The sequence below is a fragment of the Taeniopygia guttata genome, chromosome Z (genome assembly GCF_048771995.1).
Source record: "Taeniopygia guttata chromosome Z, bTaeGut7.mat, whole genome shotgun sequence".
NCBI lineage: Eukaryota > Metazoa > Chordata > Aves > Passeriformes > Estrildidae > Taeniopygia > Taeniopygia guttata.
In genome coordinates, this window is record NC_133063.1 from 67,173,858 (window position 1) to 67,187,410 (window position 13,553).

Consider the following 13,553-nt stretch of genomic DNA (forward strand, 5'->3'; position numbering starts at 1 on the left):
TCATTAATTTGTTTTCCAGTATATATAATCTGGTAGCTACAAAGGAGGAGCATAAGCATATCTGTCTTGCCACATATAAATTTGAGAGCATTTTGGGACAACAGATATTTTTGACCAATCTCACAATTTTGTTTTTGGAAATAGAATATAAGTTTGATAGACTGTATTAGATATTTTGCACTAGTGAGAAGGCCTTAATGGTATTTACTACATCGTATGTTCAAAGGTCCACAATAGCACAGAGAACTGGTAGATAATACATAGAAACCAGTTCTTGCTACATCCTTAGCTTGAAAATTTGCAATATTTTTACCTTGGTGCTTGTATTTATATATAATTGAAGACTGGTTATCTCTTACATTCCTTTCACACAATTAAAATTCTTGACAAATAAACAAAAGCCACCTTTTAAAAAATTATCACGTTCATCATATATATGCCAGACAGGTTTTTTGTGAGTGACCAAAACTGACACAATAATAAGTGGGACACTTTAAGTTGAATTTTCTGAGGTCTGTTCCTCAGTATTTTCTAGCAATCAGACATAAATTAATACTGCTTTAGTATTTTTTGTTTAATAATAGTTTTCCAAGTTCAACTTCTTGAAATGCATAATTTATTGCAAATCATCATACAAAATAAATCCTCCTAGAGGTGATAGAGGCTGTTTAAAGTATTTAGATTAGGTTTGAAAAATTAAACAGAAAGGAAATTGGTAAGTAAAAGCCAATAAAAATTAAAAGCATTTGAAATGAGACCTTTCAGAAGAGGACTCCAACCTTAAAACATAAAAGCACTTTTTTGTTTGTTAGGGGTGAAATGAATCTCATACCATTTTTTCACTACAATTACAGTAATGACTTCTGCTTTTAAAGCATTCAGTCACTATACAGAATACTGCTGTGGCTTGAAAAAAGCAAGCAGAAATCATATACCAAATTTTAAAGTTCAAATGCAGTCATAAAACATTGAGCAGGCAAAAAAACCCAAACCAAACCAATAAGGCACTTTCAACAATTAACGTAGATAATCATATGGTATGCCTCATGTAGCCAGAAAGAATGCCAAACCAATTTATACTTGAATTTTTTGAACTAATTGTTTTCAGAAAACATGGAGACCAAAATAAGCAAGGAAAAGAAACATTGCAAGTCAAATCCAGTTGTGGTTCACTCCAATGACTCAACCTGAACTGTCAAATTATTTTATTTCCATGAGAAGCCTGATAATTATAAAGATACTTCTATTGTTACTTCCTTTTAAATGCACCCATGGAAAGAAACTTGCTGTAAGTCAAGATGACTGCAAAATAGAAAAAAACTGTCTTGGCAAGTATTACACATCTGTTCCTACACATATAGTTCTGTTATGTGGTAAAATTTAATTTTCCCCATTTAGGATAGATGATTCAAATCAAGTTTCTCAAAATAAATTTTAATATAAGGTACTAAAACCTCCTAGTTACCATATAAAAATAAGAAAATCCACAAAATAAATGAACTTGAAAACTTAAATTGTGTAATATAATTGGCACCTAAATGAATGAATGAAAAATAAATAAACCTACAGAAAATCACTTGGATTACTCTGTAAATTTTCCCCAAACATAGTTTCAGGGAGTTACAATCTTTGTTATATGTTAATTCAAGAGAACATATACGCTTGCATAAAAATAAAAGACTAAACTAAGGAAATAAAAATCATGAACATATTTAATTTGAAATGGTCACTTACCTGAATTCACTAAAAAAAAATTTAAGACATATCACAGGTCTAACTAATAACAGTAATGAAAACTAGACCATTAACAAAGTGCAGCTAGAAATGCTGCATTTAAAGCCATATTTTAGACAGTATATTCCTACACTCTATTTCCAGTGGTAAAGCAGAATCCACTCAATATTAGAAGAATTTCTCAAAGTAAACAGTAGCAAACACAGGAGTATGATGATACAAAGTTGAGTCCACATTAAACTAAATCTTTATCTTTCTTAGAACCTATTAGCCAAGGAATTGAGACAATTAGCTGAAAAATAAAGTACCATATATTTGCAGTGAAAACACTTTGCTTAAACCTAAAATTGTTAGGAAACAAAAATGTATTACTGACAGTTGTTTGTACATACTGCTGAAGATCATGTACTGCACAAAATTAACACTTTGAGTATGCTATGAAAATACTAAATCCTCTATCAGATAAATTATGTATTGCAGAGACTGTATGTAAGTTAAGTTTCATCAGATTGCAGGGCTTGATCGTATTAGCATATACATTTATTTTAGAAATAAGTCTACTTACAACTGAGTCTGCATCTGGACACTCCCTATTAAAAAAAAATAAAGAAAATTTACAATTATACAATGTACAACTTACTTTATTCACACACATTTTCCTTCAATACTTTCAATTAATTTAAAACAGTGCATTTAACACTTTTGCCTCTCAAACTCTTGAAATTTTTACTTTAAATAATCCACATTCAACTAAATGAGATTTAAATAACAGCTGACAGTTTATGCTCAAAACACTGCAGAAGAAAAACTAAGAAGAAATTATGAAAAAGCAAACTCACATATTACTGAGAAGAATTAAAAATAATAACAAAAAAGAAAAGTGAGGACTATCACACTGTGTTCTGGACAAATATACTTAAAGTTTCAGGTCTTCATGGTTGATAGGTGCAATAAGCAGAAGTCACCAATCCTACTGAAATAGTCTACCTGTAAGTGCAAAATGTTTTGGACAAAATCCAGTTCATAAAGAAATTAAGATTTTCTTCAGAGGAATTCAGAGCTTTGTCTTTTAGAGTTTCATTCTTCGTGTTTGTCAAGCACAGCTGCAGTCAAGTCCTAGAAGATCCTGAACAAAATAACTGAGCACCCTCCTAAAAAGCACTTTAAAAAAAAATTGCCTACAGGAAAGCAGTGTTACAGTTTTCCACTGCAACTTCAATTTGAGCAGTAGTATTTAAAATAATGAATGACACTGATTCTTTCTGATGTCTTCAAAAAGCAGAGGCAATTACACGTACAGAACGTGGGAATACTTGAGTAGCATACAAGTCCTCTCTAATTTCCACCCTGACAAATCGTGCTGGTGTAACTGAACAAGAGAGTTTTTGTATAATTAGTCTGAATCTCCTACACATGCATGTATAGAAAAAAGAATGTGGAACAAAATAAAATGTATTGTCATCTAAAACATTTTATCTGAAAAAAAAATGGGTTAAAGGCAAAAATTGTAGCTTTTACTGCAGTCTCTTAAAAACAGGTGCAAAAACCTTGCTAACATGGAAGGATTAACGCAAAATTCAGTACAGCATGTTAACGAAATGACAGTGAGAGGAAGGACTCCATCTTCTCTGAAAGGCCTCACACAAAAGAAGACATATGTGATCAAATTTCTACTTGGTTTACGTCTTTCATAGCAATAGAGCTGTTCTGAAAGATATTTTACTGCTTGAAAAGACAAAGTATATTCTTCCCTTAAGAGATGTAATTTCAAAAAGTGTCTGTATGCAGACATGATAGACTGAGGTAGATAGAAGTTGATAATATGAAATATGAGGCAAATGATTTAATATATTTCAGCCCACAATGAAGGTTTCCAAAATTACTGAGCCAAGAGATCTCAAACAGAAGCAGTAGATCTAGTATCACTCAGAGGAGTACTACCAGCATCTCTCAGGATCTGTTCTATAGGTGCAATGTAAACGCAACAGTTTACAAGTGTTGGTGAGGTGGAGAACGAGAACATCAAATACTTAAAAGACATAAAAATACTTTTAAGTCTCCAGATTCACTAGATCATTCTTTTTAAATTAAAGAACTGGGTCATGTTTCTGCTATAAGGTAGTATTTCAGAAAACGGAGATTTTAAAAGGGAATTTAAGGATTGTAGATAAAAACTGAAACAACCAAATCATGCAAAGCAGTGGTTAGAAGTGAAATCCCTGGCTAAACTACAGCAATATGTAACAGAATGCACCCTGGTATTTTCCCGCATTAAAACCATTACTAGACACACCAGTTCAGGCCTCAACAGTTTAAAAACTGTCTTGACAAACTGAAAAGCCTACTAACCATGACGGTTTTTCTGAAAGTAGAAAGCTTGCCCTACACACACTAAAGCTTACTACACAAGCTTACAGACTAATAAAATATGAGACCAAGGGAGGACTTGACTTCTCTGTACAGAGAAGTTTCTGATGACAGTTTCATCATTTCCAGTCTGCAACAGGATCATCAGTTGAAGATTAAATCAGACAAAATACAGACTAGCAATCTATATTTCTAAAACGATCATAAAAGAAGTATTAGAATATATTATGTAAACACATAATGAATCCTCTGTTATTTATTTGTGATGTTCTAGTTAATTTAGTAGTTATGGTTTAATGCAAGAATCTCTGTAAATGCCTATGGCACATTTTACATAGGAGATTGATATAACGTCATTATACGTTTTTCCTTCTGATTTCAGAATCAAGTCACTATTGTAGAGTGTGTGAATATAGAAACAAAATGCTATTAACACCTGCTGTTCTTAGGTCATGAATATTTCAGCAGTATGTTAAAAAAACTAACACTGGTAAAACACTTAAAAAACTTATTTTAGAAAGTATGTATACAGATGTTGCCTCTGGGAATATTTCTATATTGTCAAATTTGTCAAATTGTAAGCTATCTTCTTGAGAGAATACATGTAGAAATTATGAAAAAAAATACACTGACCATAAATACTAATATAGACACTGTGACAAATTCACCTCAGAACTGTTACTCAAACTCACTTTTTGCACAGATTGACTCCCAGGAGACTGAGTACATGCAAAGAATATGGCATTTTCCTGTCCTTTGACAGTATATGTAGTTCCTCTAAAAGAATACCTGAAGCTTCAATTCTGCAAACACAGCCATCCAGTACTTTTACCACATACAGACATATTTTGTTAGGATTAATGTGAATTACATTATCTACAATGCTAAAATGTAGAAAAATGGAAAACTACTTACCTATGCACAGGAAAGAATAAAACATGGGCTGACTACTATGAATACAATTATTATTAGTTGTTATTTATGTCAAAATTCTTGGTCACAAAAATTGTAAATAACTGTGATGTTTTTGTAGTCATTGCGTTAAACTGCTCTTATAAGCCCACTTTTTTGTTTAAATGGGCTAATTTTTATCCCCATTACTAGTTTTCATACAAAACAAGGCTTCAGGGTGAAAATATACTTACACAGATTCAGTATCTTTTTCTTTTTTCATTATTCCTGATAAACCAAAAGGCTTCCTTTTCCGTGGTTTTATTCCTATGGAACAAACATTTTTCATTCATAGATCAAAGCAATAAATGCATATTTAGCAATGTCAAACACAGATGCATATAAGTTCAATGTTTTAAATGCTGCCACCGGTATGCAGTAGAGATAGATATGGAGCTAAACTAAGGGAACATTATTCCAATTTACTTTAAGTGAAATACCAATTAAAAAAAAAAATCAAAATAGCATTTAACATATTAGTAACAAAATTCTTAAAAAACTGACTTGGATCTCCAAGTTGGGTATACAGACTCAGTTTTTTTTTAATAGACAGTTTTGAGGAAGAGGACTCAGCTCACAAAAACTCAACAGGAGCTGTTGCTCCAGGTGATCCTGAATAGTCATGGATGAGAAACTGAATATTGCCTTCCTCAGCTACTGCAGTTCAACACCCTGTTATTTCTTTTGCCCTGTGTGTTCCCAGGAGCTGCAAGCTCCTGTCTTTCCTCAAAAGTAAGATCTTGGTCCTGTTACAAAAAAGAGTGTTTTTTGGCTTTCCAGCTGATGTGAGTTCATGATTTCCCAGTACTGTATCCAGCTCCAAGACTCGTTCTCACTGAGTTTGGAATAACACTTCTCCCCTTTTGTTTTTCCCCTGCTTTAAGCACTGGATACATATAGCTACAGTACTGAAAAAATTGCTTTCATTCCCACTTAATGTACTAAAACTAAAATATACTTAAATATTCCCTCAGACTTACTGCCACATCTGCTTCTTCACAATGTTTGCTGAAGCAAAGCAGACTGTCAAACAAAAAGACTAAGTGCAAGCACCTGATCCAGCTAGTCCACAATTTGGTTTTGATGCACGATACTACTGACAGCATGCTTTTCAGCAGAATGATAGAAATAATTTGGTTTCCAAAATTAAACCACTGTTAATTCAAGCACTTTATTATATTTACCTTTACAAAAATACATTACACAGTGCATAAGGAATATCTCCACTCCTAGAAATTTTCAATAACTCCAAACTTCTCAAATTAGGTAGCTGTAGAGTCAGTAATATATACTGAGGCACATAATCTTCTCCAAGATTATTTTTAAATGTCTGGTTTTGTTTTTCCTCTGTGTCTTATGCAGCCCAAAACAATGGCAAATGGAGTATGAGAGTAATTTCTGAACATGGATTTTCTCTGCTTCAGTTAGAAGAGATTTTAAGTCTCAGCCGAAATCTTGGCAACTTAAAGTTTTTGGATGCTATAAGTTATACTGCTGACTCCTCTGTCCCACAAGTAAAGACATACGTTACGGACAGAAAGCAGTTCTTAACCACTTAAAACAATCCCCTAAGCAAAAAAAGCTGCACCAACAAAGAAAGACTTTGCAACCATAACACTACATTAGGCTTAGTTTAACTAACACAGTAACAATGGGAAGAGCCCATTGTTCCGACAGTTGTAAATTAAGCTACAACACATTCATAACTGAATCAAATCCAAACCTCTGCCAAGACAAAGCCTTAGCCAAAGTATACTTGTAAGAAACACTCAAATTATCTGACCTTTATGCATTAGTCTTATAAAAGTTTTATAGGCCTTGATGCCTAGAAAGGCTGATCTGGAACAGAGACTAGACAGAGCTAAATGGACAAAATAGGTATATATTGAAGGGCCTTTGAAGGATACACCTTGGGCAGTACAAGAGCCTGGCCAGGGCTACACCATCCAAGATGGATCTCAGTCACAAGTTTTTAAATTTTAATAGGTTTTGGTTCATCTACATATTGGGCTAAATTGTCCAATTACAGCTCCAGGTCATGAAGTCTCAACAACCCCACCCCCCCACCCGCCCCTCCCGGCTTGCCCTCTTCTCTTCACCATTGTTTATGCTTTTTGGGTAATGGTTGTCCTTGATTCTTTAGATGGGATGGGATTATTTTGTCTAACTACCCTGTGAAGAGAACCTACAAACACCTAATATGAAGTTTCAGAGTTACATACTAGGCAGTAGAGAACCTGAAAAACATAAAAGCTAAAACCCAAGGCATCAGTCTTATTGTAATTGAAGTTTGTTTCTCAAAATAAAAAATAAAAACTGCATTTTAGTGTACGGGAGCACTTTAAAGTCACACACACACTGAGTACCCTTTGCTTCACAGTTCAGGTCCTTATTCGCAGCATTCTCATGTAAATAACTATGCTATGGCAACTCACCTTCAGCTACACTGGATGTGTTACATTCTTCAAACTCAATAGGGCCTTAAAAATGAAAATGAAGATAAACATTAGGTCAAATTTCATCTATTTTATTTCATCTATTTTATTTCATCTATTTACTAGTTTTTAACGAAAACTAGTATTTCCTGAAAATATGAGATAATCAAATTACAAATGTTCGTAGTAACTGAAAGGCACAAGTACTCTGCTGATTGCCAAAGATACTGCAAAATCACATACGTAAAGCAGTTTTTTTACTCCTTCATACTGAAAAATGAAAATACTAGTCATCATCTAAGTACAGTTCAATTGCCTATATCTAATTGGTGTCCTCATTCAAAATTGCATTTATAATATAGCATCAGTGTAAGGTTTTCAATTTATTTTCTTTTAATGAACAAGAAATGTGTAAGTAAAAATGAAAAAGGAAAAGCTAAAGCCCTAATTTTGAAAGTCACATTTTTTCTAACCCTGCATTACTAGTTCTAGTGTTTCCTCTCCATAGCCAATTGCCTACACAATTAGAAGTGGCACATAAAACCTTAAACACAGCAATAAATATTTGTTTTCAAAAAAATTATTAGGACCCAACAGGTCAAAAAAAAAAAAAAAAAAAAAAAAAGAGAACACTAGCTAAGTTCTGGATCTAAAGAAATTAGTCACATTATATTTGCCATAAATTAAGAGTCAGTTGCTGTTGCAAATTGATTTCCTAAGCGACATTGATTCCTATATATTCCTAAACGTAGAATTTATTTAATCCCACTATGAGACATTTTAGGAAGCACATGTACAGAAACCAGCATGAGTTTCTGTAGGATTTTGTTCAGGGAATGATAGATTATACCAGCACTTGTGGAACTGCAATGAAAACAGAGAGCACATGCAGGCAGGCAAATTTTCTTCCAGCCCATGTTGGATTACCTTGTATCTGTATCCACAGAAGAAAAAGTTTAGCATGCTATCACTGTGCCACAGGGGTTATTACCTTTCTACAGACATTTTGACAGCATGCACACAAGTTTATGTTCCTATACATTACAGATAAGACAGAGGGGGAAAAAATACTTCTAATGACTTCCCTTTTTTTTAAATTATGGCATGCTCAAAGTATTAATTTATATTTACTCTAATTAAGACTGAGTTTGCAAAATTTTCCTAATCAGTAAAAACACATTTAAATGTCTGTAACACAGCAGGATCAGAATTTTGGACTAGAATCCATCAATATCTCACTTATCATAATGTAATTGTTTGGCCACCAAATGATGCTCTTGAGAGCAGAATATTAAAAGACAAATCTCAAATAGCAGTCTTAACATACCTTTAAATTTCAATTAGTAAATTATTTCAAATGCAAGTCTAATTATTCAATACAGAAAGACAAGATGCAAATTCCTTGCAGCTCTCCCAATCTGTTACACACCATAAATATTATGCACATTTTACACTAGTCTTCCAATACTTTCACTAAATATACAGTAAAACAAAGTCAGCACGCTCTAAAAGGAAGCAAACCTGGGTATCTTGTAAAACAAAAGAATAGAAAAAAATCCAGGAAAACTTATTTTTAGAACAGTACATGTCTCTACATCTTCATACAGATTTAATGAACATTTTATTTTACAAATAAAAAATTAAATTCTATTAAAGATATTAAGCAAGACATTCATAAAAATGCCATAAAATATAGACGCCGAAGAACACAACAGTTACTTCTTCAGGACTACACTTCAGACTACACATTTTTCATCACTTTACTAATGATTCAACTACTTGTATTTCTTGCTTCTAAAGATATTCTCATTTTGCTAGGAGAAATTTTTTAAAAGCCAAAACGACCACAAAAACTCATCCCTAAAGCAAAAGAAAGAAACCTGAAAACACTGAGACTCACATATTTTCAGAGGAATAAAATACTCAGGCATTTTTCAGAACTCCACCATTTCTTTACCCTTTCCACTAAGAGTGATCCCCTTAATTTAAAAACTTTTACACTAATGATTAAAAGAAATAATGAAGGCTCAAATATAGCTCATCCATATTTCAGATCAGTATCTTAACTTCCACTTCTAAAATAAGCAGAAAGAAAAGATTTTCTTTAACAAGACATCTGAGTTAATTTATTTTTTTCCATTATGCTTGCCTAGAACACTTGCCTTTAAAGGTGAGTTTTTTATGCCTTGTAAGAATTTTTATTTGAAGACATTCTTCCTTACTACAGAAACACACAGATATCATGTGAGCAAGTTACAATTCAAAAACCTATTTTGGTAGTAACTTACCTTTCCTACACACATTTGTATAGGGCCCTTCTTCCTTTGGAATTTCAGAAATTCGTATCAGTCTCTAATTCAGGATGTCTCTAATTAGCTCAGTTGGTTAGGGCATGGTGCTATTAACACTGAGGTGGTGGGTACAATCCCTATATAGGCTATTCACTTAAGAGCTGGACCTGATGATCCTTGTGGATGCCTTCCAACTAAGAATATTCTGTGCATCCAGTCTGCCCTTTTGAATGGGGCAGAGTGAAATTTCTACAGTTTTAAATTTTCTGATGAGTTTTGCTCTGTAACTTCAGACCTCCCAACAGTCTTGCTTCCTGTATGTCTGCCAAAAAGAGTACCATGATTTGCCTTGGTCATAGTATTTTTAATCAAAATAACATTTCAGAAATAGATATTTCCTGTCTATTTTGGCACTCTATAGTTTACTGACTTACAAAACATGATAGCTGTGAGAAGCTTCCAACAGCCTGCATAACAGCTGGAGTTTCCTGCAGACAGATGTCTTTGAGTCCAAAGAGGCAATAATACTGTTGTCCAGCCAGAACTGTGAATTGTCACCACACTGTCCTCTGCTAGAACAAGCTGAAGTCTCCTAGGCAGCCAGAAGGCCTTAGGCACACATACTATTACGGAAGCATAGCATCAATAAGGAATTCAGAGTTTCTTAAGTTTTCTAGCATTGCCCACTGTCTGTGCATAACATGGTAAAAAAAGCAGCTGCACTAGCACTGAAAAAATCCCCCAAACCTCTAAAAAATCCCAACTCAAATAATCCCCTCTGAGACACCAAAATGCATGTCTTTCTGATTCCTTAATCAGAAATCAGGAAGTCAAAAGTTGCTAAAATTAAGAACTACCAGTGGATTTGCATTAATGGAGATTGCCAGACAGATGTAATATACAAATGGAAGTCAAAGCATGCAAACTCATGTCCTGGTATCTCAATAAATTCTGTAACAACTACATGAAGTTTTTAAGATGGATGCATTACCTCTATGAGGTAAAAAGTTTTCAGAACAGACTTGTCCCCAATGATTGTACTGTAGACAAAGGCTTAACACCAACAAGGACTTCAGCTCAAAATTTGGATTATTACAATCGCTAAAATTATTGATGGAAGTAAACAGATTAATTGTCCATTGCAACATTAAAAGAAAGAAAAGCAGTTGCTTCACATTTAAGAAGCAGTGTTGATATTGGGAACTGAAGTAATTCCCTGAAGTAGTCTCTAGAGTCCATGCCACATGATAGCCTAAGGCACTGAAAGAACCATTTAAATGGTGCCATACTGCAGTGCAGGTGATAATGCTGATAACATTGCCATTTGGCAGTACTGCAATCAAAGCACTAAAATTTCCTTTGCTCTTTTTCTCATAACAAGACAATAATGTGATTTGAGAAGGAAGCCCATTCTCAAGCATTCATATGAACACAAAACTAAATTCTAAAACTACAGCAGTACTGTAAAAAACAAAAAGACATTTCAAAACTTTTTTCAGAGTAAATAAAAAGTTATAGCCGAGATCTAGTCCAATCCTTGAAAAGGTCTTTGATTTAATGTTCTGTTGCAAGGACAGTGCAACTTTCAAAAGTCAACTCTCCCTGCTGCTATATTAACCCATACATTGGTAACACTGGCTTTAACGCCTCAAATACCTCTACATAGTGTAGACACACAGAATAGAAAAAAATTAATAAATAAAGTGCAGAAATGAAGGTTAGCCTTTGCAACAGAAAGAGACATGAGTATCTAGTGAGATTCCCATCACTTAAGTATTATACTTAGCTATCCAGATGCTAATGAGAAATAGTAGTATTCTACAAAGGAAGCAGACATCAAAAATCAGTAAGCTCCTCTCACTGTACATACAAATTCACAGCAAGCACCACTGCAAGCTGCACTGAGTTTTTGAATGCTCAAAGTATTCTATCAACTGGGACAGATTAAGGACAAGAAGAGAAAGCAAATGGAGTAGTTTCACAAAAAAAAAAAAAAATGCAGGCAGACAGCTGCCAATTTACAAGAAACTAAAGCAAATATACCAGGATTGGTTCAGTTCTTAAGCTCTTGAAAATAAGGCAGTTTTTGTTTGCTGGAACGAAAAAAGTAATTTGTATAAATATATTTATACAGTAATATAATACAGTGTGATTTTTATTTTAGTTAATTTCATAATTTACAAGAAGTGACACCTGCATAAATTAAGCACCAGTGAGTAAGAGTGCATCTCAGGATGCATCTCCTAGACTGTTCAGTAACTACATGTAATGTTTCTCTTGTTACAAGTGGCATGTGAGTACGTGAGCTTTCATGCCACTAAAGGTAGAGTATATAGCTAGAAATAAGGAGATAATGTTCTTATTGTCAGACAAATGAAGAAGATTTAATTGCACTGTACATTATCTTACAGAATCTCCTACATAGCTCGCCTCTATGGGAACAGTACTTCCAGAGTATATTCAAGGCAACTACAGAAACTATCTTTATAACCAATATCTTATACCTGCTACTTAAAAAAAAAAAAAACAGACAAAACCTCTCTCCACAAAACCCTATATACAGGTTTTCTAGCCTGTCTATATAAATTTTATATCAAACCTCTGTGAGGGAGACGCTGGGAGAATGTTTTGCTAATGTCAAAATAATAAAATAATTCCCACTTTCCTCAATTCAGAGGAGAAAAATATTTTACTGTTTGGATTCTTAAATAAACAAGTCAAATGCAAAAGTCAACCAATATCACTAGTAAGGAAAACATAATATTATGTCATACACTGAAAAAGTGCCCCCAGTAAGTTTATCAATGAACTGGAAAATCCCACAGAGCTAAAAAGTTAAATCAAGAAGTCAACAAATCAAGTAAGAACTGCTTTATATTTGCATCTCCTTTTGAAAACTATGTCCTTTATATCTTAAGCAGAGCATGCATGTCAGAAAGAAACATTATCCTGGTATTAACTTCACATAATTTTCAGAAACTAGAAACACCCTGACCCTCAAAACACTCCCTCCCCACAAAACTGCCTTTCCCTGCAGCCTGAGGAATCAGTTTACACACATGCATGCACACATATTAACATATCTGTTTCAGGCAAAATCTTTTAAAAATACTCCATAAATCTGTACCTGTAGTTACAAATGCAGTAACAAACCATATTCTTGTTTTCAACAAAACCAAAAATTTGTCTCTAAGTGTAAATCATGCATGAAAGGAGGACAATTTTTTTTAAACTGCATATGCTTCACATGCTGCTTCAAATGGCAAAGCTTTGCGTGCCTGGCTCAGCGCCAGTTGACAGCTCAGCTGGATATCAATGCACATTCTGACCCCCCTTGCAGCGTGTCACTTCTGAATTGTTTCCGCAGTAGAAAGTTTATTCAACCTCTTTCTCAAATTCAGTGGACCGACCATCATTCTGCTATTTAATCATAGCAGAACAGGTTATTTTTCTGACAGCACTAAAGCCAGACAGCAGTTCCTAATGAACAGCTTGATACAAGTGGAATTTTGACTGTTTTAGCCTCAATTAATTCTGCTGTCAAAACAAATGACTGCTTTTAGTGTTTAGATGTCAAGCTGCATCACAAAGGTCAATTTTGTATGTACACAAACATATAAGCAATCTTTTTCTTGATATCATATGATCCTGTGACATGTTTAGCAAAACATTTCAAGCTTTCAAATTCAGAAGCCAGAAAGTCCAAACATATTTTGTCAACATCAGCGCTTCTAATACTAACTTCCCATTTTTATGTCCATACTTGAGAAATGAT

General features: G+C 33.9%; 1 protein-coding gene across 9 annotated transcripts in view; it reads right to left on the minus strand.

Moving 5' to 3' along the window:
* The window catches only part of FCHO2 (FCH and mu domain containing endocytic adaptor 2), an 81,919-nt gene that overhangs the window by 33,771 nt on the left and 34,595 nt on the right, over positions 1–13,553 (minus strand). For all 9 annotated transcript variants that reach the window (XM_030259086.4, XM_072922080.1, XM_072922079.1 and 6 more), the window contains 3 exons: positions 7,488–7,532; positions 5,247–5,319; positions 2,300–2,324 (listed from right to left, as the gene is read on the minus strand). In XM_030259086.4, coding sequence (XP_030114946.4) covers positions 2,300–2,324; positions 5,247–5,319; positions 7,488–7,532 — 143 coding nt within the window. The remainder of the gene's footprint in view (positions 1–2,299; positions 2,325–5,246; positions 5,320–7,487; positions 7,533–13,553) is intronic.